The sequence below is a fragment of the Candoia aspera genome, chromosome 2, assembly GCF_035149785.1.
Source record: "Candoia aspera isolate rCanAsp1 chromosome 2, rCanAsp1.hap2, whole genome shotgun sequence".
Classification (NCBI taxonomy): Eukaryota; Metazoa; Chordata; class Lepidosauria; order Squamata; family Boidae; genus Candoia; species Candoia aspera.
Genome location: NC_086154.1, coordinates 9,424,119 through 9,449,620, shown reverse-complemented (window position 1 = coordinate 9,449,620; position 25,502 = coordinate 9,424,119). Strand labels below are relative to the sequence as shown.

Here is a 25,502-nt window from a genome sequence, read left to right as displayed (position 1 = left end):
GCTTTGCAATGAACTTCTGAAGATCTACAAGGCAGCCAAGGCAACCATGCTGGCTGGGGAATTCTGGGAGATGAAGTCCACATATCTTTAAGTTGCCAAGTTTGAAAAACACTGGCTTAAATTATACAGCTGGCCTGGAGAAGAGGGAGGTTGGGAGCAACCAAGAGGGAATTTGTGGGTGGAAGGATCTTGGGTGCTGGAAAATGCTCAGGATTTTTTTTTTCATTTTGTCTGTTTTTTTCACACCATGCCTCAGCTGGTAGATTGGAGGGTTCTAGGAAAAGCTAAGAGACCCACACAAACGAGAAGTCAGCTCTTGTATATCTCTAGATCAGGGTTTCTCAACCTTGGCAACTTTAAGATATGCAGACTTCAACTCCCAGATTTCCCCAGCCAGCCAGGTTGAGAAACCCTGATCTAGATATATAGCCATGTTTCCGCTGCTCAATCTCACCCTGGAGCAGAGGATTACCGTGGAAGTAGATAGTCTCTGTTTTGCACAGCCCGCCATGATGATCCTTTGCTCTACTGAGAGGTGTCCTTAAAGGGGTCAAAAAAGTCAAGATGGCAGCCACAAAATGCAATCAAAACCTGCCCATTTTTTGTACATATCATGATGCATGCAAAAAAGGGATGGGGATTCAATTGCATGGTTGGGGCTGCCCTTTTGACATTTTTGCCTCCCTCCTTGTAGACACACCTAGTAGGGAAGCAGGGTATGAAGACAGGCATGCGGTGAATTCTCAGTTGCTGGTGGCCATCAGAGGTAGGGCGCAGGCCTGGAGATCTTGTGAGGTTCAACCATCTTCTACAACCAAGGTTGCCCCATTCTAGCTATGAGAATTGTGCTGCTAATCAGTGAAAAGGCAACAGAACTGTTGGTTTGTTGGTGTTCTCCAAGCATTATTGTTTCCCTGCTGATGTCTCATTACCAAGCTGAATAACATCATCAGTGCTCAGATGAGGATCACAACCAAGCTCAGGGAACATCAAGAACCCAACCTTTCAATGCTGAACCACCAATATTCTTTACTATTAAGTTAAGACAGAGCATAACTCCTTCTTCATTGTAGAAGGAACTGGCTGAAGGGACTAGAGAACAGATCACCTATTCGGCTGTTGGCAGTGTGGCACCTCCTTTAATAAAACTAAAACTTAAATGGATGGAGCCCTTGGTGCTCTCTGAGCTTGGGTGTTGGCTTGCAGACGTTTCGTTTCCCGACTAGGTAACATCAGTGATGAGCACTGAAGATGTTACCTAGTCAGGTAATGAAACGTCTGCAAGCCAACACCCAAGCTCAGAGAGCACCAAGGACTCCACAGTTGAACCCTGAGCTACAGATGTTCTCTTCTATTAAATAGATGGCTTCAGAATCAACCCCAAAAGGCCTCCAGAGAAACCAGCTCTTTGCAGCTGTCCAGATGGCCAGAAGAGCAGCCTTGGAGGTTCAGCAGTCCCATAGGAGGGGACCCCCTAGGGCAGGCTGGCAGCTGTAATCATCAGGTCACTTAGCACAACTAACATAATGAGATCACAAATTACCCTGCCATTTAATGGCTTACTGTTGCTCATTGCAAACTGCCCAGGGAAGACTGTTCTTAGAGGGTGTCCAGAGGCTGTAAATGGATGATGGTGATGATGGAGCTGTGCTCTGGGCTACCTTGCAGGCTGACGGCTTTTGTGTTGAAGTCCTTGTCGGCGGCGAAGAGCTACATCCCTGTGGACGAAAAACACCTGAGTGATGCTCGGATCTTTTTGTCCTTAAAGCAGAAGGAAAATGGCTGCTTCCAGAGCACCGGGGCACTCCTGAACAATGCCCTAAAGGTACGGAGAAGCAAGCAAGGGAGAGGCAACGTAGCCTCAGCCCCCACAGGACAGAACAAGGGCTAGGACTGGCTGACCTGTGTGCCTGAGGGTTGGGCCATTTCTCTGAAGAACAGGACCAGCAGTGGCCTCAGACAGCAGAGCGACAGCTAACTGTCTTGCCTTTTGGGACAAAGGGCCCTGTTGACCTGCTGGGGTATGATCAGGTTGGAAGATAAGGATAAAAGGCAGTTGTTACCTGAGGACGATGGCAGTTGTGGTCAGATCCATCAGGAGGAAACTAGGCACAGATTACTAGAGCAGAGGTGGAGAACGGTACATAGGGGAAGGAGTGTAGAATTTAGCTAGGCAACCATTTGCATGGAAATAACCTGAGTAACACCTCTCCCAATTTTATGCATTTTGTGAACGGTGATTGAACCTTCCCCAACACGGGCACCCTCCCAATATGTAGACTAGAGTTCCCAGAATTCCCAGGCAACATGTACACCAGTGAGAATTCTGGGAATTGAAGTCCACATATCTGGAGGTTGGGGACAATGACTCGGAGATGGGAAATGCCCTTCCTGTCATTTGTGGAGCTTATAGCTGTGTCCCATTTTCTTTCTTACAGGGTGGAGTTGACAATGAGGCCACTCTCTCAGCCTACATCGCCATTGCTTTGATGGAATCCTCCTTGTCTGACACGGTAGGAAGCCATCTTCACCTCCCACAGACTCCGTTTCACACCCCACCACTCAAGAAAGCTTCCCATGAAGCCGTTTGCCCCTGGGCATAACAAAAAAGCCAAGATGCTCTCAGTTGAGTTTAACTGATGCATCCACGTATGAGCTATACAGCGGCCATCTTTACCTCGGGTTCACTTTGTTTTTCCATCTGTATCTAAAACATTTATAGCAATTTATCTAATTACTATAGCATTTACCTACTATATCTACTATACTATATATATTATACTATACCTACTCTGTCTACTCTACTTACTTTATCTACTATACTATAGTATAGTAGGGTTCAAATGCCACGGGACAGGGTGAGCTTCCACACTCGCCCCAGCTCTTGCCAATGTAGCAATTCGAAAGCATGCAAAGGCGAGTAGATAAATAGGTACCGCTTTGGTGGGAAGGTAACAGTGTTTCCGTGATTGTCAGGCTGGCCACATGACCACGGAAGCATCCTTAGACAACGCTGGCCCTTCAGCCATGGAAACCGAGATGAGCACCGCCCCCTAGTGTGTCGTTAGACATGACTAAATGGGAACCTTTACCTTTTTTATATATTATAGTATTTATCTGCCATAGTACCTATCTGCCTATGTACCTATCTATGTAGTCACTAGGAGTCGAAAATGAGTTGCTAGCACATAATCAATCAATCAATCAATCAATCTAAAAAGAAATGTATTTATTTGTTTGTTATTCAAATTTAATTACCGCCCATCTCCCCCAAAAGAGGGACTCTGGGCAGTTTACAATGAAATCAAACTCCGATCAGAAATGTTAAAATCTCATAAAACCGGACCCATTACAATTATTATAAAATGCAATAAATAAATGTAAAATACAAGATGGTGTAAAATTCCAAGCTGATGGGAGGGCCTCCAGGGTGCAAGAATGGCTACCCACCATCCCGCCCCAGGCGAGACGGCAGAACCAAGTCTTCAGGGCCTCCCGGAAGGTCAGGAGTGAAGGGGCCTGCCTCACCTCCGGGGGCAAGATGTTTTCAGGCAAGTATGCCTGAAACTCCGCCATACTTGTCCACAAATACATTGCCCATTTCAGGAGCCATAGATGTGAGCAGTTTGGGGCCTTATAGGATGTGGAAGTCACCTACAGTTTTGATGGGACTAATCCATACCGATGAATAAATGTTATGAATATGAATGTTATAAGTAAAGGTAAAGGTTTCCCTTGACGTTAAGTCCAGTCGTGTCCGACTCTAGGGGGCAGCGCTCATCTCCATTTCAAAGCCGAAGAGCTGGCGTTTGTCCGTAGACACTTCCATGGTCATGTGGCCGGCATGACTACATGGAACGCCATTACCTGCCCACCGAAGCGGTACCTATTAATCTACTCACATTGGCATGTTTTCGAACTGCTAGGTTGGCAGGAGCTGAGACTAGCAACGGGAGCTCACCCCGTCATGCGGATTCGAACCGCCGACCTTCCGATCGGCAAGCTCAGCAGCTCAGCGGTTTAACCCGCAGCGCCACCGCGTCCCTCTATGAATGTTATAAAGCCATTCCCTATTTCCATCTTCAATTCTGTCCTGGCTGTGGGAGGTGGGCTGTGTGGCATATTTGTCCCGCCTCTTGGAGAGCATTGCTATCCAAATCTTGCCAAACCTACACAGACGGCCTGGATGGCTCTGGACGAGCACCTTCCTTCTTTCTCCCTGCAGTCTTCCGTACTGCGAAATGCGTTGTTTTGCCTGGAGACGGCATCTCAGCAGAAAGAGAACGATGTTTACACCCAGGCCTTGTTGGCGTATGCCTTTGCTCTGGCACATAAAAAGGACAAGCTGGCAGAAATGTTGCACAGCCTTCAAGAAAAGGCTGTGAAAGGAGGTAAGAAAAACATTCATCGGGGGAGGGGGGAATAGATCTACTGCTAGGACCGGCCCAGAAGATGGGCAGACAGGACATTTGTCCAATCAATTAGATACAGGTGATTTTGTTTTATTACATTCTTACACATCTTGACACATTGTGTTGTTTCAATACAGCGATGTTTAAATAATATGATTAGAGATTATTGCCATTCTATTATTTAGAAGGCTTAAAATATTGAAAACCAGGAAAGAAAAGTAAAAATTCTGTCTATCAATTACATGTAGGATGTCAAGATTACTAGCATAGAATTATCTGGCTTTTCATCCAAAGTATAATATTAAAAAGAGAACCACTGCACATCCAAGTGTTGGTTATGTGATATGAAGCAAACGTCCTGGTGTTCAATCACCTGGCCTAGTTTTTGGACTTCCTTGTTCCTTCCCCATCCTCTGCTTTAGAGAACGTCTTACCGGATAAAGAGTTCTGTATGTTCTTTTATGCCATTTTAGATGGTTGTAACACAGCCATTGCTCAGCAATGGACATTGGATTTTTTCCCCAGCACAACTACAGGTAGTTCTTGACTAATGACCACAGTTGGGACTGGAACTTCCATTACTAAGTGAGGTGGTCGTCCATTTTATGACCTTTTTGCCATGGTCGTTAAGCAAATCACCATGATTATTAAGTGAATCATGTGGTTGTTAAGCGAATCTGGCTTCCCCCATTGACGTTGCTTGTCAGAAGCCAGCTGGGAAGGTCGCAAATGGCGATCATGTGACTCGGGGATGCTGCAACCATCATAAATACGTGTGGTTGCTAAGCACCTGAATTTTGATCACATGACCACAGGGACAGCGTGATGGTTGTAAGTGCAAGGACTGGTTGTAAGTCACTATTTTCAGTGCTGTCGTAACTTCTAACGATCGCTAAAGGAACAGTCGTAAGTCAAGGACTACCTGTATCACTGAATCCAATCCTACAATGAAATTACTCTGACTCTGTTGTGCCAATCACAGCTGGTCTTTAACAAACCAGCAGTAATTTCTAACAAACTGCTGAAAACTCTGACTGCAGGAAAGGCAGAGTTACATTCCCTCCTGCACTGTAAAGCCAGGAGGAATACGCTGTCGTGGATATTTCTCCCAGAGTTACAGATGCTGGATTCTTTTTCACGGGGGAGCCTGCCTGTCTGCCTGCCCGGCCTTCCCCTCCTTCCAGCTGGTGTTTCTTAGCCTAGCCCAAGGAGAAGGAGTTAATGAGTCATCCTTCCTTCACAGCACCAGCATCAAAATAGCCTTTCCCCCTTACGCCAATCTTATGCAATGAAAACCCCTGAAGTACAGGTAGTCCTCACGGTCATAAATGTGAGGACCGGTCATAATTTTTTCAGCACCATCGTAAGTCCAAACCATCACTAAACAAATGGTTTTTAAGCGAGGACTACCTGTAACTGCTCAGAGTCCCTCTGTGGGGGGAGATGGGCGGTAGTACAAATTTGAGAAATAAATAAAAATATCGAATTCATTCAACTTTGTTGCCCATTCCGGCGGGAGGTCCGGAGACTGCAACATCTAGGAAGAGGGGCAAACAAGGCAGGAGAGGGGTCAGCAAGGGGGGCAACCAAGTTCATGCTGGTCTAGCTTCACACCAGCTTAAGGATGGGCAGAGAGCAGTTCAACTCAGCAGAGGGGGAAGATCCAAAGTAAGTGCAGTTTTCTGTCAAGGAAGTGACGTGACCCCCACCCCAACAAGATAGAAAGAAACAATGTTCAGAGAGAAAAGGAATTCAGACTCGGTGGGCAGAGATGCTTTGAACAGTGCTTGGATGTGCTGAACCTTTATTTCTTTCTGGCCCTGAAGAAGATGGCTCCATTCACTGGGAGAGGCCTGTGAAGCGAGAGGAGAAACCCCACCTTCCATACTACCAGCCTCGCGCTCCCTCGGCAGAGGTGGAAATGACCGGCTACGTGCTCCTTGCTTCCATGAAGAAGTCTCCAGAATCGTTCCGGGAAGATCCGGCCATACCCAAGATGGTGAGATGGCTGGCCAAGCAACAGAATCCCAATGGAGGATTTTCTTCAACACAGGTTGGTGGCCCCCTTCTTTGGGCTCAATATGTTGGAAGCGGTGGGTGGTCCTGTGGGTTGGGAGAAGAGGTCTTTTGTCAGACTGGTGGTCTGTAAGCATGGCCGCAAAATCACACCAATACAAGAGCCATTGCAGAGCAGGGCTGGGTCAGCAACTGGCATCCTTGGACAGAATGGCTCTCCCTTGGCCCACTGCTGATAACGCCATTGCAAATGTTTTTCAAGCCAGCGATCAAGCTGTGTGAATCTGATGGACTTAGGTAGCCTTTCCATTTCCCATTCGGCATGGGCCAAGCTGGATTGGAGCAATACCACCACAGCTGGTTAGACCTAAAAAGCCTGTGATGCTGAAGGAGGCTCCACAGAGGACACGTTTCTCAAGGCCCAGTCAAACCCAAGCCTGGCTTTAGGAACTGGAAAGTCAGGAATCGGGGTGATACTGCCAATTATCCAATTATCTTGGATAAGCAGAAAGTTCTGTGCCAGGAAAACACTACGCACAGTTTATTCAGGTAACTGGGAGGTATCATGGTTAAAGTGTTAGACTGGACTGAGGTCCCCACATAACCCAGAGTTCATTGGGTGACTTTGGGTCGGCCACTGTCTTTCAGTCCAACCAATCCTGCAGGGTCATTTTTGTTGCCTTCCAGAAGAAAAGGCAGGAAAAAAGTGTACAGATAAGGAAGTAAATAAAAGTGAAAACTTGCTATTGTAAAATAGTCCAGCTCTGCCACTTCCAGAGATTGTTTGCCAACAACAACAGTGGCCAAGCACTTTGCAAGTGCTGTCCATCTTCATGGGCAGCCCAGTTGAAGACAGGTAGTCTTCAACTTATGACCACAATTGGGACTGGAACTTCCATCACTAAGCAATGCAGTCATTAAGTGTTTTTATTTTATGACCTTTTTGCTGTGGTCATTAAGCAAATCACATCATTAAGTAAATCTGGCTTCCTCCATTCACTTTGCTTGTCGGAAGCCCCCTGGGAAGGTCACAAATGGTGATCATGTGTGTCGGCACCTGCTCATTCAAGCGTTCACACACACACAGTCAAGGAACTGGATTTCTTTCAACTGTTTTGATGAAGTGTAATGAACGGTACAGGAGGCAAGCTGCGAATAAAGACTTCCTGCCAAAACCTACTTTAAACGACATTCCCTTAGCTAGTCCCCTTTCCCACGAAGCATGTCACTCCCCCTCCCATCCAGATGGTATTCCTGTCGTATCTCAGCCTTGCGTCCTTGATGCGCTCCATAGCCATAATAAACCACTTTACACTCCCACTTCACACACCCTGCAACCTTTGAGAATGACATGATGGGAGATGCCCTGATAAGGGTTTCTGTGAAACCTTTGATCAGGGGATCTGACAATGTGACCCTAGGACACTGAAACCATCATAAATGCATGCCAGTTGCCAAGTGTTCATCACATGACTGTGGGGAACGCTGTGATGGTCATAAGTGCAAGGACTGGTCGTAAGTCACTTTTTTCAGCACCGTAGTAACTTCAAACGGTTGTTAAATGAATGGTCGTAAGTTGAGGACTACCTGTAGTAACTTCAAACGGTTGTTAAATGAATGGTTGTAAGTCGAGGACTACCTGTAGAAGTAAATATGCAGATTTTCTCAAGCTTCATGTTTCCATCAAACTTCGCTATTTGTATGAGTTCTCTACTCTGTAACAACCAACCACTTTTCCACAGCTGTTCCTCAGAAAGTTTAACCTGGCATCAACACCTGCACTGTGCCATTCCTTTCTCATCCTCTCATGGATTCATGATGTGAAGTAAACATTGAGACTCTCTTCTGGCTTCCTACATAAGAGTGACTTGGGGACCAGGGTGTGAAGTTTGCGTTCTTGGGGAAGAAATCATCCTCACCCCAATCTCTTCTTGCAGGACACCGTGGTGGCCCTCCAGGCCCTCTCCTTGTATGCGGCTGAGATTTTCTCCAAGGACAAAGCAGGCGCCATAGTGACCTTGAAGTCTGGTGGGAACGATTTGAAGCAATTCCATGTAGACAACACCAACAGCCTTCTGCTTCAGTGCCATGCCCTGCCCAGTGTGCCTGGGGAGTACACTGCCGACCTGACTGGGGAAAGTTGCATCTACCTGCAGGTGAGGCTCCTAGGGACCCTTGGGGGAGAAAAGAGCAATTACAGGGGTGCAGGGTGATCGCTTCTGTGGGTTAATTAAACTATTTTCTTTCTTCACACTGCCTGTGAGCGTGACTCCCAGGTTTCTCCACAAAAACAAAATGGAACGCACAATGTTTATTTTATTTATTTATTTATATTTCAAATTTCTATCACCGCCCATCTCTCCTGAAAAGGGGCGGTTCACAGTCAGAATTAAAACACATAAATTACAATATAAAATAACTCTATAAAAATAAAATAGATATAAAATATAAAATCCAGCAGCGTAGATCTTGTTTGTTGGGGAGAGATCTATAAGTTCATTCATAAATCAAAGGACATTGAAAATATTGGGGATTTTTTTAAAGCTTCACCTGTCTGCAAAAAGATAACAAGGTTGGCACCAGGTGGGCCTCTCCGAGGAGCGAATTACACACATGCTGCCCTACAGAGAAGGCTCAGCCGTCTCTGCTAGACGCCTGACTTAGAGCAGATGGTGGAGGAACTTGGACGAGAGCCTCCAAAGATGATCCCAGTTTGTAGCCAGCAAGTAGCTCTCCCCTTCTGAGAAGATAATGGGTGTTACATCAGTCCCTTCAAACTGTAGGAAGCCATCTCTGCTACTTTAGGAGGCTCTCCTAACCATTTGAGTGAGCAGGACGTGGACTCTTTCTCTGCACTTCAGAGTCTGAAGTGGGAAGAGAGTTCCTCTCTCTGGCCAGCGGACACAGCCCCCTCTTCCCACTTCAGACTCTGAAGTGCAGAGAAAGAGGAGCCATAGAGAAACATGGTCCAGTAAGGAGAAAGTCTTGGAACAGCTTAGACCAGGAGAAGGGTGGTGAGCAAAGGAGATGGAGAGGAGAAACATCTAGCCCTTGCTTTGGTGAGAAGGCCCAAGATTTCGTCCTTGCATTTCTAAACTGACAGGGTAACCCTGAAGAGCTGCTGCTAATCAGGAGATAGTACTGAGTTCAGGGTCATGCTCTCAGGTTGTTTTCCTGTGTTCTTCTACTCTGGACACGCATCTGCTCCTCTGGTTGGTTTGCAAGACGAAAGCATCTTTCAATAGAGAGAAAGAACTATGGCAGTTTTCTCCCATCTGGTGCGCTCCAGAAGTGTTGAAATTCAGCTCCTATTGACAAACTTGGCTGGAAATATTGGAAGCTGAAGCCCAACACATCTACAGGACATCAGACTGGAGAAGGCTGAGCAGTGTGGAACTAGGACATGATGGCACAATTAATCCAGGTGGTATGGTCTGGTCCCAGCTTTCCCTGAGAGCAGTGGAAAATCTGCATTGCCTGGACTGGCTAACTCCCCAACAGAGGCATCAGCAAAGATGACTCATCCACGAAACTTTTCCTCCTCAGACCACCTTGCGGTACAATGTGCACCCAGCCCCAGAGGATGAACCATTCTCATTGAGCGTCAGCACAATTCCCGAAACATGCGTTGGACCCAAGACCCACAAAGAATACGACATTGCAATAAACGTCAGGTACTTCTCTCTTCATTATGTCACAGCTGAAGGGGTTCTGGCTCCCCTCCCGGGGTGCCATGAAGGAGGAGATGATGACCTTAGGGACTGAAGAACCATGTCCTGCTCTCAGCGGGTCTTGGTTGGATTCACACCTCTTGCTAGGCTAACCTAAAATAAGTTTGATTAGTTTGTGATTCCGGGTATCGCGGGAACTTAGTTAGCACGCAGTGTGAACCATCAAGCTATGATATGGCTTACTTATTTGGAATAGCATGCCATATGAACAAAACAAGTGCGTTTTCTGAATGAGGGTTTAGGGAAGTTGTGTGAATCCAGCCGCTGTTTGCATGATATGCTTAACTGGGTGAAGGAAGGGCCTAGTGTGCTGCGCAAACACCTTAACTCATTCAATCACCCTGACAATTACTGAAATTCAGAGGGAGGGAGTTGTAGATTGAAACATCTTCAGCACTGCTTGGGGCTAGCCGCATCGAGTCAACTGCGTCACGTGAACTGCTTACTGGTTAACCGTCCATTCTTCTTTCTGAGATAAGGATGCAGTCCTAGGTGGCCCATGAAAACAGGGCTTCATGAGGCGCCCTGCCTTATGCCTTACCTCCCGTAGCTTGCAGTAGGGGCGGCAGTCCGGAAGTCCCACCACATTGTCTGTAGTTGCAGCAATCACATTGTGCCACTGCAGATATTTCTGGTGCTTCAGAAAATGACACCCTCCCAGCTGTCTTCGTGGAGATGGGGAGGATTCAGAGAGCAACCCATGACTCTGTGTGGCCAGCACCCAAGGCTAAGTCAAGTGTCTGGGGAGCAGAGGACAGTGACGTCATTTGAACACTGCCACTGCAACCTCATCTGGATAGACCTGGACTCTGAGCCCCAATCAACCTATAATGCAGGGAGGACAACCTTTTGGTGGCCAAAATAGAGGCTAAGTGGTGGAGTCACATCAGACCCATTGGCCTTCAAACAAATCAACCATCAATACAGTTAGTCCTCACTTAACAACTGTTCATTTAACGACAGTCCAAAGTTATGACAGCCTCAGAAAAAGTGGCTTGCCACCAGTACTCACACTCACAACTGTCGCAAAATGTCGCACCACCCCTGCAGTCACATGATCGCAACTTGGGCACTTGGCAGCTGGGTCACATTTATGACCAGTTGCAGTGTCCTGTGGTCACATGATCATGACTTACAACCTTTTTTGCCAGTTTCCGGCAAAAAACATCCACTGGGGAAGCTAATCACTTAACGACCATTGTAAAAATGGTCGTAAAATCGGGTCCGGTCATGTGACTCACTTAACACTTAATGACCACACCGCTTAACAACCTGTTTTCCGGTCCCTATTGTGGTTGTTAAGTGAGGACTACCCGTAGACACATAGAGAAAAATCCTATGGAAGGATTTACAAATACCTTCAGTGGAAGACTGGATTATTAAACCGATGGACTTGGCCCAAATGGCTAAGTTAACAGCACTTGGCAACCATTTTTAGATTACTTGCTTGTGTCAGAAAAAAATGAAGTTTTGATTTGGGGTTTTACTGATTGGTTTGTTTTGATAGAAATAATGTTACTAAGGTTTAATTAATGGTGAGAGATTTTATCTGTAAACTTATCTATATCTGTATTGGAGAAAGTCGGAAGTCACTTTCTGTTTCTGTTTTCTGTCTATTTGCACTTTCATGGTTTTTTTCTTTTTCCTTTAATTCTATATTCTAACTTTTCCATATTTTTATTTTATATTTTATCTTTACTTTGAAAATCAATAAAGCTTTATAAAAAATAAAAAATAAGACATAGAGACAAATCCAATTTACATACCATTTAAAAGATACAATCGAAAGCCTAGGAAGCAAGCAGCAAGAATACTCACCCTCCAGCAGCTAACACCTAGATAAGCAGGAAACAGTAAAATAAAGGAACCATCAGAGAGGTAGCCACCATCCCACCGAGACTGGTGGCAGGGCAAGCCACCACATAGAGACCACCAGCGAACTCACCTCCCCTCTGCACCGATGATGTTACTTAGCTTGGTAATGAGACGTCCACAGGAAAACACCAAGTTCAGAGAACACCAAGAACCCAGCTGAACAAACTTTGTGTTCCACTCAGAGAGTAGAAGTGGGTCTTCTACGCAGCAATCAAATGGGTGGTTGTGGGATCGGGAGTTAAAAACCCCACTCCTACCCCAACCGGGGCTCACCTTGTTTCCTTTCCCTCTCATTTGTCCAGTTACACTGGCAAGCGCCTGGTCTCCAACATGGTGATTATTAACGTTAAGATGATCTCTGGATTTGCACCAAATAAGCTGTCTGTAAAAAAGGTAATGGCCCAGTTTTTATATGGGGCCTGTTCCCCAAATAACCATTCATTTCTCCTGACGATGGAACCATGGGCTGCCCAGCTGAATTTTGCCGTAATAACTGACCCTCCAAGATTTCTGTCCGAGATGTTGAAACAGAGGCTTTCTGGGTGGGAGAAGAAGTGGAAATAAGCCCCAGTTGGAGTGTTTCACGATGGGCCAGGCCCACCATGGCAGCCATTTTGTGAGGACGACCACGGCATACTTTCCTAAATTGCAAATGTGTAATGGCTTGTGGGAATGACCTTGAGGGACGAGGGGAAGAGATGCTGCTGTGGGAACAATCAGATAAAAGAGGGAGGAGGCCACAGTTGCATAACGGGAAGAGAAAGAAACTTAAAAAGGATCTGCCTTGATTACCCTGGTGGTAGAAAGGGATGGTAGGAGATTTGTACTTTCAGACTTGCAAGGTCTGTCTTACAATAAAGTAGAATTAGCTCATCTGGTCGTGTTTCCTGTCTGGTCCACCTGGGAAGGCTGATGAAACGTGCTCATGATCCAGGGAGGTCCACTCCTGGTCAAGGGCGTTTCACCTCTCCGGTGTGCCCTTCAGGATCACAGCCAGGTTCTCCTCCCAAGGTTTCGGGTGGCAACTGGCTGATGGGTGCCACTGACCCACAATAATGAAGAAATCTCTATTTTGTCTTCTCCAGCTGGAAAAGCAGGATCTAATTAAACGAACAGATATAGCTGCCAGTAGCGTTGTGCTGTATTTGGAGAAGGTGAGTGCAGAAGCCAAAATGAGGGAGTGGGGGAGCTATCGAAAGGCCAGCAAAGAGAGGAAGGGAGCTGGGGGTTTGCCCTCCTGATTTTCCTGTGGATCGTGAAAACACTGGTATGTCAAGAAGGCAGACAGTCATAGACAAAGGGAAGGGGAAGCACTCCGCTCAAGTATTTGGGAAAAGGTGGAATATGGCAAGCCACCTGGTGCCGTCCAGATGTATCATCCCCCTTGGTCAGGCTTTGTGGGACTAGTCCAACATATCTGGAGGATCCTGACATAGGCCCTGCCTCTCACCGGATGCCTAGTGGGATTCAACATTTCGACCTTTTTCAACCTATTTCAGTGAGCCTTTTTTTTCTGGTAGCTACACATGGAAGACTTGGAGCTAGAACAGAGGGAAATGAGGAGCCAGGAAAAGGAAACAATCATTTTGTAAATCTTGGGGCATGCCTATGAACGCCATCACATTTCTTCACTTGCTACAAACAGCCCTTCATCTTTCTGTAGCTTATGGACATAAAATACCTTATCTAAGTCACACACACACAGAGCTTATATCCACAACTGGGACCAGCGCTTCCATTGCTAAGTGAGGCAGTTGTTAAGTGAGTCACGCCTGATTGTATGACCTTTTTGCCACAGTCGTTAAGCAAATCACCTCACCATTAAGTGAATCACATGGTTGTTAAGCAAATCTGGCTTCCCCCATTGACTTTGCTTGTTGGAAGCTGGCTAGGAAGGTTTCAAATAACATCATGTGACCCTGGGATGCTGCGACCATTGTAAATACATACCGGTTGCCAAGCACCCAAATTTTGATCATGTAGCTGCAGGGACACTGCAACGGTCGTAAATGTGAGGACTGGTTATAAGTCCCTTCGTTCAGCGGTGTTGTAATTTTGAACGGTTGCTAAACGAAAGGTCATAAGTCGAGGACTACCTGTATGTATGTGTGTGTGTGTGCATTGTGTGCGTATTGCAAAGGGACAAGGGGCAATTACCTGGGAATGTGCAGACTGATCTTACCTAAACAAACCTCAAATAATGTGGACTGCTTGTCTGCAGCTGACCAATGTCACCCAGCATCTCTCTTTCTCGGTGGAACGGAGCATCAATATCCAGAATCTGAAGCCTGCATTTGTGGAGGTGTATGACTATTACGAAGGTAAGAAGGAGCTCTGGGCCAGCTCAGAATATGCAGCTGTTGGTTCTTAATTCTGTCGCACATCACAGCCAACACCCCACCCCCCCAAGGAAAGACCTTCTTTCTTCATAAGTACTCCAAAGCCAAATCCTGAAGAAGTGGTAAAAGAACCAGTAGTCTCCCTTCAGGATGTTGGGGAAAGCAGAGTTGGCATTAACCATTGTTTCCTTTGCATTTCCAGATGAATCAGCGGTGGTTGAATATAGCGCCCCCTGCAGTACAGGTAGAGTATGACTCCTTTTGTCTTCCTTACGCTCGCTTTTCACTATGAGTAGGGAAGTTCTATACAGGTCCAATTTCCATTTTTCCCCCTACTGAATAGAACATTATTCCAAAAAGCTGTCTTTGGCTTTACACTCCTGTTTGATGAATGCGTTTAATACGCCACATTTCCAAACCATTCATTATGCCTTTAATAGGATTTATCTCCATGAGTGATTGATAAATATGTATCTATATATCTTTAGATCCATCTCTACATGCAAGACATGATGATGGTTATTAATGGCTTTAAAAGGGGATTGGATAGATTCATTACATTCCCGGAGGGTTGGTCTGTTAAGGGCTATCCGTCTTGAAGATTCTGTGTGGGTGTCTTAACAATTTATTTTACAATATTTATAGCCCACCCCAATCCTTGCAAACTCTGGGCAAGGTACAGCCAAGTACAGAAACAAAAAGCAGTTTAAACATATATAAATAATGGAAATCAATGACTAAAAAGCCTGCAGGCTTTTAGAAGGGCAGTTGATACAATATATTTTAGTCCTGATCACCATTTAATTATTAAGTTTAGTGGTATGTGTTATTTCTGTTTAAAGTTTTTGTACACTACCCAGAATCACATGGTTTGACTTGGGTGGATGTATAAATGTTATAGACAGAGATTGATGATAGATGATCAGAGTGCCATTCATCGAATCTAAAGCCCACTGGAACGTATTTGTAGAGTAGGGGCCATCCTTACTTGGGCGGAGAGTGTCCTATCAAATGGGAACCAATACTGAGAAGGCCCATTACCCTATGAACCTCACAAGAAGGGGGGACACCCGGTAGGCCCTCTCAAAATGACTGGATCAGGAGGGGCCCAGGTACCCTCAAATATCAGCATATAGCCAAAGAGCGGGGTCTCCATCTCCTCACAGATATTTGGTTGGTTGTCAAGGCTGGACTAAGATTTGGCCTGATTTGGTTCTTACCCCACTTTTCTATTCTGGCAAGTAATCAAGGCAGCTGACAAAATTTGGAACACAGAAATGAAGCAACCAAGTTTTAAAAGCTATGCATTAAAATTGACTCTGAAATTGAAACTAAGATAATTACAAGGCTAGGGAAAGAGAAACATCTTCTCTGATGAGAGTGGAGGCCGAACCCAACTGAAGGAATGGATTCCCTGGCAGCAACGCAAGAGAGGGCCCTAACCTCTGTCACCAGGGAAATCTTCAAAAGGACTTCTTCTGCAGATGGGAGAGTTTCCACTGGCGAAGTTTATAACCTGAAGAGCCGATTCCTTAGATCAGTATTTGTCAACCTCAGCAACTTTAAGATGGGTGGACTTCAACTCCCAGAATTCCCCAGCCAGTATTGTTGGCTGGGGAATTCTGGGAGTTGAAGTCCACCCGTCTTAAAGTTGTCACGGTTGAGAAACACTGCCTTAAGGATCGTTTGCCTCTTTGAAATCCATTACTTCAAAAGGAGTTTTTAAATAGTTTTTATTAAAAGATTTTACATAGATAATACATTCAAAAAAAGAAAAAAACACAGTAAAGGAAATGTGAAAAAGAGAAAGACAAAAGACAGAGAGAAAAGTAGAAAAAAGAACAGAAAACATGAAAATAAACAAACATAAAGTAGCAGCTTCTGATCTTCCTCTCGGCAGTTATATACACAATTCTAATCAAACCTCTCTAAGATTTCCTCATAATTCCCTTCTTTCTATAACTTATTCTTCCTCGTCAAAACCAAAACTCACCAAATCATTTTCTTTCTTATGCAAAAAGTCCATAAAGGGTTTCCAGTCCTTGATGACTGTGCTTCAAAAGGAGTTCAGAAAAGTATGTAGGTTAGGTTGACTTCACGTAATGCTCTAAGCCAGTGTAGTTTCTTTGAATATGGCTTAGTGCGTTGGGTTTATAAATTATTGTTCCTAATTGACATTAATAGGTGAGGCTAGGCTCTGTAATTTATTCAAGAGCTACAGTTAAAACAAATCAGGTCCTAGTGCAATGTATAATCTCAAATATTGGAACCGGAAAGGGCTAATTCATCTCCTTTCTGCAATTGCAACAACCTGCTGGCGCCCAAACGTGTTGGACTTCAACTCCCCTAATATGCAAAGCTAGCTGAGGATGAAGTTTTTGTCCAACACATCTGGAGAGGACATGTTTGGGGAAGGCTTAACTATAGCCACTGCCATCCAATCTGTTTAAATGGCACAGCAAGAAGTAGTTCAACAGCTCCCTCTTACACAGGATGTGAAATTCACCTTAAATTATAAATCACCCTAAAAGGAGAAGCAAGTGGGGAAGAGGCCCAACACCCCTGTTTCTTTGTCCACCTTTGGTTGAATGCTTGGCTTATGGATCTTCGACGGCCTTCTCTCTCCCGCAGCTAAGCATGGGAACGTGTGAAGAACAAAATCCTCCTCCGCCATCCCGAGTCAGTCCCACTGCTGCTTTCTTGCCTATCCTGACGAGAAAGCACAGCCAGAAGACAGCGACCCAAAAACCCCGGGAAGAAAATCTGGTGCACTTTGCCACTTAAGAACCCTCTGAGTGCCTTGTCTACAGCTTTATGAGCCCTAAGGAATGTGAGTCACACCACTGGCTTCACCTCCTCTCTTTTTGGGTCTGGAAAAAGAAACATCTGGCATTTGCTATTGTCTCCTCTGGGGGTTGAAACGAACAAATAAATAAATACATTTTTGGATTCCATCAGCTGTAGTTCATCTCTAACTTGGGTTTCCCCAGTGGAAGCATGCTTGCTGCGGATATTAAGAGTGAAAATGTAACACCTCCAGAGGTTCCAAGACTGGGGGAGATTGCTCAAACCGAGTCTGATTCCAGCAGGAGGTGATTTGACTGGTCTTTAAAATCCGGTTTGTTCCAGGTGGTCCTTACCTAGTCAAAAGCCCAAGACTGCAGGTCCTGATTGAGCAAAAGCACAGGAAGTGGGAGACCAAGCTGAGTCACAGAAAGTAGATCACCTGGATAGTTTCCCAGTGCTCTCCTTACAGATTACCCAAGAACTTGTAAGCAAGCCGTTCTGATTACTTAGCAGCAATCTAAACCAATTTTTCTCAGCGTTGGCAGCTTTGAGATGTGGGGATTTCAACTCCCAGCCAGCCTTCCCCACCCAGCAACTTCATCAGGGGTTGAAGTCCACTCATCTTAAAGCATGCTGCTGGGGAAGTCGGGGAGTTGAAGCCCCCACATCTCAAAATTGCCAAGGTTGAGAAACCCTGGTCTAAGTGGAGGAAAACCCAAGGTTGGTTGGGTCCAGCTTAGCATGCTGTCCTACTAGGTTCTGTGGGAGAGAAAAAAGCATGGCATCTCTATTTCAACAGATCGGCAACCTGGTGTCTTGCTTACATTTTGGGCTCCTTAATTCCTGTCCACCAATCACAGTGTGTACATTGGGGGTGTGGCATGGGGGTATAAGAACTGTCGACCAAAGCCTCTGGAGGGCAATAAGTTCATTATCCCGCTCTTACCGGTAATCACTTTTTAACTTCCTCCACGGTTAAGAACCGTTTGCACAGAAAAGGCAAATCAAATTTTGCAGGTTAACTTCAAAGACTGTATTGGCCCACTGCAGTTTCTGGATCCTATGGCAAGATCCAGGTTCAAATCCAGCCTCAATCATTGAATCTCACTGGGTGACTTTGGGACAAGCAACCTTTCCCCCAGCCCAGCCTCGCATCTCGAACTCTGTACCACACCGGCTCCTTGAAGGTACCTTAAACACCTCTAATGGCAGACTTAGAGAAGATTAGCGTTAACCCCAGAGGTCCAGGTTTGCTTGGGGTCAAAGGACACACACACTCCCAATCCTCTCTTCTTGCTGGCACAGGCAGAAACCCTAGAGCAGCCCAACGAAATGGAGCCTGTCTAGGAATGCCTTCGCTTTCTTCAGCTTCACTTGATTGGCAGCCTTTTCTCACAGGCCCAGGGGAGATCAAAGAGGGGCAAGAAGGTGGTGGGTAGGTAAGCCTGCCCCAGCTCTGAGTGGCTCCAACCCCAACTGGGCCACTTAGAAATGGGGCAGGCTTACCTATGCCAGAAAATTTGGGGTGTGGTGGAGGGAAGTAAATGCATGAGTTAATATTTTCACAGAGGTACCCACCATCTCTTTAGCAAGGATTTTGGCGGGATAAGTTTGTGCAAAATTGAGGCATGTTAAGGTAACAGAGTTTCATGTAGCTGGTTTTGGATTAGCACTAATCCCAGAAATCCCACTCTTCTTTTGCACTGTGGGATTGCACATATTTCTTCCATGTAATCAAAAGTGAGTCCATGCACCATCACTATCTTAAACAGGAAATTCGGAGTTGGAACTGCACATCTCAACCAGTCCTCAGCGTGTTTTGATCTAGTCCCATCTTCCACAAGCAACCAAATAACTCTCTTCTGATCTGATTGTTGCCTTCTCAAGTTTAAAGATATTTATGGAAAAACTGGTATCCTACCACACATGGAAATTGGGAAATGTCTGAACTCAGGGGCGAAAGCCTATTTTACATGATGACATAAAACACATTGACCCAGAGCACAAATGACCAGCCTCAATTTATCCTACTTCAGACACATTATGTACAAACCCCGCTCCCTTAAGAAGTCCATAATGGTGGTAAAGGTGGAAAGAATGTGAAGTAGAGGTCAGTCAGCAGCAAGTGATGGACTTAGTATCATATTGATGGGTGCACCGTTGGACGATCTGAGGGGCCAGGTTCTCCAGGGACATGAAAAAAATCTTAGCTATGTAGTCACTAAGAGTCACACTGACTTGATGACATATAGTCAGTCAATCCCAGGTCCGATCTATAATAAGATCAAAGTATATTGTGAAAAGGATCTTGTCCAACCCCACTGTGGCTTTTCAACCTGGTCTAAGGCAGGGTTTCTCAACCTTGTCAACTTTAAGATGTGTGAGCTTCAACACCCAGAATTCCCCAGCCAGCATGTTGAAGTTGAAGTTGAGTTGAAGTCCACACATCTTAAAGTTGACAAGGTTGAGAAACACTGGTCTAAAGTATTCTTATATTCACTTTTGACAGCCTCCTGGATTACCCAGAGGCCATACCAATGATTTAATGCAATCTTTATTTAAGTTTAATACGCACTCTGGATAAAACACACACACAGAATTGGGCACATGCACATACGGAGAAGCATATGCATGCTCACCCCCACACATTAAGAAGCATGCACAAAGGATGACCACACAGAAGCATGTAAACACAGACCTCCAAAAGCTTGTGCATACCACACAAACAAGCCAACTGAGAAAGACTACTCAAAGACACCACAATAATTAAGACATTGTCCAGCCCCCGAAAAAGCTGCCCTAAGTCAGAAGGCGCCACACTACCCTAAATATCTTCAACTTAATGCAGCTTCTTTGATTTAAAGAGCTGTTCTGTTTCATTCATCGTGCTGGACCCTCTGAATGAACTGTAGGTCAGTCTTCCCCAATCTTGGCACCTTCCAGACGTGTGGACTCCCAGCGCCCACAATTCTCAGCCATGGTCGGGCCATCAGGAGGCGCTCCAAGGTTGGGGGGAACTGTCATCCCTCACTGGAATGATCAAATACAGATTTAGAACGGTAGTTTGGTTTCCTTCATAGATTTTCCGAATACAGCTAAAAAACCCAGACCCACAAGCGTATCAGTGAAGACAATTAAAGAAACAAGGCTTGAAAGAAAAACTAACGCATGTGCGACCCGAAACAGTTGTGCTGATGCATGTTGTCCTTTACTCCTTTTTATCTTCTCTCTGTGCTCAATTCTCTATACCGGCGTTTCTCAACCTGGGCAACTTGAAGATGTGTGGACTTCAACTCCCAGAATTCCCCAGCCTTCTCCAATAGTCACCAAGCATGCTTAGTTCTCTATTTCGGGGGTGGGATTTTCCCACTTCTGGATATCCCTCCCCCTCCAAGGAGATTTCTGTCCTTCTTCAAACAGTGATCTTCTCCCAAGCTCAACTTCCTCCTTCTTCCACATGGGTGGTGCTACCACAGCTGCATGTTCAAGAGTACTGTTGAGCCTGAATGCTGGAAAGAGGGGACTTGGTATGGTATCTTCTTCAAAGATCAAGGTTTCTCCTGGTTGTCCGTATCTAACCACTGCGATGAAGAACATGTGGAGGGTCCTCCTGGATCTGACAAAACATCTGCCTAGTCCGGTCCTCTGGCCCGTGTGAAAGACTGTCTTCCAATTCAGACCTATTACGGTCGTAGTTCTGACTTCTGCATGGGTTTTCACACACGCACTGGATGCAAAGCCAAAGCCCTATCTATTTTTTCCCTTCTCTGTGGATCCCCTGATGTCTAATAAGGGTGGATTTGTGACTAAACCCCTTTCCACACTTTGAGCATATGTAAGGTTTCTCTTCGGTGTGATTCCTCTGGTGTCTAACGAGGTGATGGCTGTAAACAAAGCCTTTCCCGCATTCTGAACACTTAAACGGTTTCTCTCCGGTGTGGATCCTCTCGTGCGTTTTCAGCTGCGATGGCCTGTTGAAGCTTTTCCCACATTCTAAACATTTATAAGGTTCCTCACCCTTATGGGTTCTCTCGTGATTGTGAAGACTTGAAGTCTGGTTGAAGCTCTTTCCGCACTCAGAGCATCTGTACGGCTTCTCCCCTGTGTGGATTCTCACGTGGACAACAAGGTTCGATTTGAGGCAGAAGCTTTTCCCACAATCTGAGCATTTAAATGGCTTCTCTCCTGTGTGAATCCTTTCATGTCTACCAAGGCTTGCTTTCTCTCCAAAGCCTTTCCCACAATCAGAGCATTTGTACGGTTTCTCCTCCATCGGCATTTTCCCCTCTGGCAGATGAGTCTGGTGGTGCTTCATAAAGTAAGAAATTTGCCTGAAGCTTTTCCCACAGTCCGGGCACTTGTACGGCTTCTCTCCGGTGTGAGTCCTCTCATGTTCTTTCAGGTTTCCAGCCTGGCTGAACCTTTTCCCGCAGTCGGAGCACTTGTACGGCTTCTCCCCAGTGTGAGTCCTCTGATGAGCAATAAGGTTAGAGCTGGTACTGAAGGATTTCTCGCAGCCTGAACATTTATACGGCTTCTCTCCCGTGTGAAACCTGTAATGCGTGGCAAGCTCAGAGTTCTTCCTGAAACTTCGCCCGCAGTCCAAGCAAGCGTACGGTCTCTCGCCGGTGTGGGTTTTCTCGTGTTCTTTCAGAGACCCAGACCTGCTGAACCTTTTCCCGCAGTCTAGGCATTTGTACGGCTTCTCTCCCGTGTGGGTCCTCACATGCAAAATAAGGCTCCCTTTGTGGCTAAAGTTTTTCCCACAGTCGGGGCACACAAACGGTTTTTCCCCTGTGTGGATCCTTGCGTGCGCAATGAGGTTGCCTTTTTGGTCAAAGCTCTTGCCGCAATCCAAACACTTGTATGGTTTCTCTCCAGTGTGGATTCTGTGATGCCTAATTAATTTAAAGTGGGCATTGAAGGATTTCTTACAGTATAAGCATTGGTATATTGCCTCCTCAGCCTGAACTTTGCTGCATACCGAACTCTTCTGTTCCTGTCCACAGAGTCCCTCCTGGCCTGTGATTTCACTTCCCCGGGAAGAAATGGATTCAGCTGCAGTCTTTTCCAGAGAGTTATCCTGATGCCTGCACAGTTCTTGGGAGCCTTTCACAGATTCTCTCTGCCCAACATTGTTGCATACATTCCCTTCAGCTGTTCCTTCCTCAGGTTTCCATTGGTGGTCCTCATCTTTCACCTCAGACACATAACTCTTGCCTGAAGGAATAAGAAGAGATTTAAAAGAACAATACAGGTAGTCCTCGACTTATGACCGCAACTGGGACTGGAAATTCTGTTGCTAAGCGATGTGGTCATAAAGCAATTCCTGCAGTCCCGGTTGCTGTTGTTAAGTGAATCTCATGGCCATTAGGGGAGAGGCAACTTCCTGCTGGCTTCCCACAACCAAATGTCAGTGGGGAAGCTGGCAGGAAGTTGCAAGTCCCAGGCCAGCAGGCAAGAAAGTGACAGCTGTGGCTGGGGGATGGAGCGAGGGGGGTGCAGCAGTGCAGGAGAGGGTGCACAAAACTGCGAGGGAGGGTTGGGGAGGGTGCATGAGGGTGCCAGGGAGGGTTGGGGAGGGTGCACGAGGTGAGGGGGTGCATGAGAGGTGTGGCATTGGTTGGGGAATGTGTGCGAGGATGTGAGGGGGTGCGCAAGAGGTGGCGTGAGGCTTAGGGAAGGTGTGCGAGGATGTGAGAGAGGCACAGCAAGGATTGGGGAGGTACACAGGGATACGTGAATGACTGGCGCAAGCGCAGAGGGGTGGGGGGCGGTGTGCAGGTGGGGGAGACTTACCCCAGTGACTTGTGACGTTCCTTGCCAGCTTCCCCACTACTTTCTGAGGAAGCCAGCAGGGAAGGTTGAAAATGGCAATCGCATGACCACGGGTCGCTGCAACTGGTCAGTCATAAGTACAAATCGGTTGCCAAGTGCCCAGATCATGATCACATGACCGCGGGGGTGCTGGGACAGTCAGGATTCTGAGGACTGTTCATAACCACCATTCATTCAGTGCCGTAGCAAGTTCAACCATTCGTTCACACATTGAAAAACCACTGCTTGCTTCTCTAAGACCATCTACGGATTTTTCTCACCTCCATTATCTTCTGTCTGGCCAAAAGTCATGGCTTCATCTTCCTTCTTAACTCTATCTGGGTCAAAAAGAACTGTGCTGGCCTGCATCTTCTGCAGCTCTTCCTTTTGACTCATCCTGGACATCTGAACATCCTCATGGAGAATTCTTTGGAAACAGGTCGTGGGTTTTTCACCTAGCCTGTTCACATCTTCTTCGGGACATCGTGATCTCCTCTACGATCCCATTCAAAATATGGCTACCTAATCAACAACAGGCAAAACAGAAATATTGTTATGAAGGTTGTGTAAAACACTTGCCACACAAATCCGTTTGGTGCGTTGTTGGGGAGTCTGGCCATCATTAATTCTGGTGTAATGCAATTAGAGAAGTATTCCTCCATGCTGGACCACAATGCCCATCAACCTCACCAGAAGGCAACACCATGTTGCTAAGAGTAATGGGAGTTATAATCCAACAAATCGCAAAAGGGATGGCTAGCTGAGATTTATGGGACCACAGCCTCGTCTCATCCGCCATATTGTCTGGGAATTCCTGAAGTTGCGGTCTCCCAAATATCTGGAGGCAGCAGATTGAGGGAGGCTACATAAGACTCTTCCAGTTGGGCTTCCATTATTTTTTCCTCTTGGGTTCAGTGTTCCTGAAATGGGCAATCGTGGGATTATTTATTTACTTAATCAAATTTTATCAGCGCCCATCTCCCCCCAAGGAGGGACTCTGGGCAGTTTACTGTAAGACAAAGTTTAAAATCCAATACAATTATAAATAATACATATAAATAAATAATAAATATATGAAATGTGGTAAAATCCAGATGGCTGAAGATTCATAGATAATTAATAGAGGTTATTGAGTTTATGAAGACAGGGCCTTGGTTCACCCTCTTAAGAGCCAGGGTAATCTAGTGCGGATGGTGCTGGATTAGGAGTGAGGAGCCCCAGGTTCTGGTCCCCGCTCAGCCATGGAAGCCTCCTGGGTGACTTTGGGCCTGCCATTTTTTCTCAGACCATCATACCTCACAGGGTTGTCACCCTGGGAAGAAAAAAACAGGAGGAGGGAGTACCGTATACCTCACCTTAAGCTGAATATAAATCTATCAAATGAAATGAATAAATTGTGCTAAACCATGGCTCCCTTCAACATGCTCACTGAATATACCCCAGTTGGTGAAGTCCATTCCCCTGAAGCATGGCTAACCAAACACAATTGCAGGATTCACACAACACATTATGCCAAAACCAAATAACTCATCCTTTGCCATAGCGTAACTCAGGCCAATGCCTGTGTAGAAATGGCATCACAAGTTCCCTTAATTCCCCTGTTTTTACTGTATTTTAATCTGTCTTTATTTTTAGTTTTATTGTAAAACACCAGAGTCGCTCTCTGGGTAAGATGGGCAGTGATGAAATTCAAAACAAACAAATAAATAAATGCATGCATGCATGCAAAAGTTGGGAGGAAAAAAATTAAATCTCACTTAGGGAAGCTGATCTTTACCTAAAGAGGCTGTTACCACTCAGGTCCACTCTCCAGACACTTAGAACCAAGGGATAAAATCCCACCAGACTGCCGACAGAAACATACAGGAAATTCTTCCAGAGAGAAAAAAAGATGGTTACAGTTAGGTTTAAACTCAAGACTTAAGGATCTTATGCCCCCAGCAACATCTACTTGCTGGTAGACACATCCATGTACTTTTCTTGCCGATAAGATGGAAAATGGTAATATACGTCAGTATATGCCTCAAAATGGGGTCTCCGGCTCCCTTGCATATAGCTGGTCTCGTACAACCTTTGCTGAGGTAGAACCTGGAGATTAATAGAATGACTGGAAAGGAAGATATATGAAGCTAATAAGAGCCAGCATAACATGGTGGTTCATGTTGGACTAAGCCTAGGAGAGCCAGTGCGGCAATTCTGCTTGATCACAGGTAACCAGGACCAATTAGTGCCTCTCAGTCAAGTCTACCTCACAGGCTTATTATTTTAAGGAAAAAATGTAGGCGGGGAGGGATTGGAGGAAAAACAGGATAGAAATCTCAATGTTATGATCTAAATTCAAGCCTGAGTCATTCCTTAGCTATGGTTTATCTCCTGCATTTCAGTGCAAACCTAGAAGGAATCTGCCAAAATCTTATTACCAATCCATGTTGCAGACACCCCAGTGACCTGCTTCAAAAGCAGTTACCAGTAAACCATTAGGCGTGAAAGCCGGCTGGCTGATTTTGGGCCAGTCCCTCTCTCTC

The 25,502-nt window shown here is 45.7% G+C and overlaps 2 protein-coding genes across 3 annotated transcripts in view; one reads left to right on the top strand and one right to left on the bottom strand.

Moving 5' to 3' along the window:
- LOC134492053 (pregnancy zone protein-like) overlaps positions 1-17,327 on the top strand; it is a 61,672-nt gene extending 44,345 nt beyond the window's left edge. The window contains exons 26-36 of the mRNA XM_063296170.1: positions 1,669-1,825; positions 2,439-2,513; positions 4,226-4,391; positions 6,239-6,465; positions 8,366-8,584; positions 9,975-10,102; positions 12,337-12,427; positions 13,120-13,188; positions 14,256-14,355; positions 14,576-14,617; positions 17,005-17,327. Coding sequence (XP_063152240.1) covers positions 1,669-1,825; positions 2,439-2,513; positions 4,226-4,391; positions 6,239-6,465; positions 8,366-8,584; positions 9,975-10,102; positions 12,337-12,427; positions 13,120-13,188; positions 14,256-14,355; positions 14,576-14,617; positions 17,005-17,024 — 1,294 coding nt within the window. The 3' untranslated portion in view covers positions 17,025-17,327. The remainder of the gene's footprint in view (positions 1-1,668; positions 1,826-2,438; positions 2,514-4,225; positions 4,392-6,238; positions 6,466-8,365; positions 8,585-9,974; positions 10,103-12,336; positions 12,428-13,119; positions 13,189-14,255; positions 14,356-14,575; positions 14,618-17,004) is intronic.
- A 2,370-nt stretch (positions 17,328-19,697) lies between these two features.
- Positions 19,698-24,784, bottom strand: LOC134492114 (zinc finger protein OZF-like). Of its 2 annotated transcripts, XM_063296277.1 has the most exons (3): positions 24,735-24,784; positions 23,259-23,499; positions 19,698-22,380 (listed from the first exon to the last, which is right to left on the bottom strand). In XM_063296277.1, the coding sequence occupies exons 2-3, from the start codon at positions 23,380-23,382 to the stop codon at positions 20,912-20,914; spliced, it is 1,593 nt and encodes a 530-aa protein (XP_063152347.1). In that variant the 5' UTR covers positions 23,383-23,499; positions 24,735-24,784; the 3' UTR covers positions 19,698-20,911. The 2 variants fall into 2 exon arrangements, with proteins under 2 accessions (XP_063152347.1, XP_063152346.1); XM_063296276.1 differs by lacking the exon at positions 24,735-24,784 and having other exon boundaries at positions 23,259-23,586.
- Between the last annotated feature and the right edge of the window lie 718 nt (positions 24,785-25,502).

Bases quoted from the DNA above. Each gene is read 5' to 3' on its own strand.
- LOC134492114 (XM_063296277.1), bottom strand. From the start codon at position 23,382: ATGTCCAGGATGAGTCAAAAGGAAGAGCTGCAGAAGATGCAGGCCAGC. The intron at 22,381-23,258 runs GTGAGAAAAATC...TTATTCCTTCAG, and splicing joins CCAGACAGAAGATAATGGAG to GCAAGAGTTATGTGTCTGAG.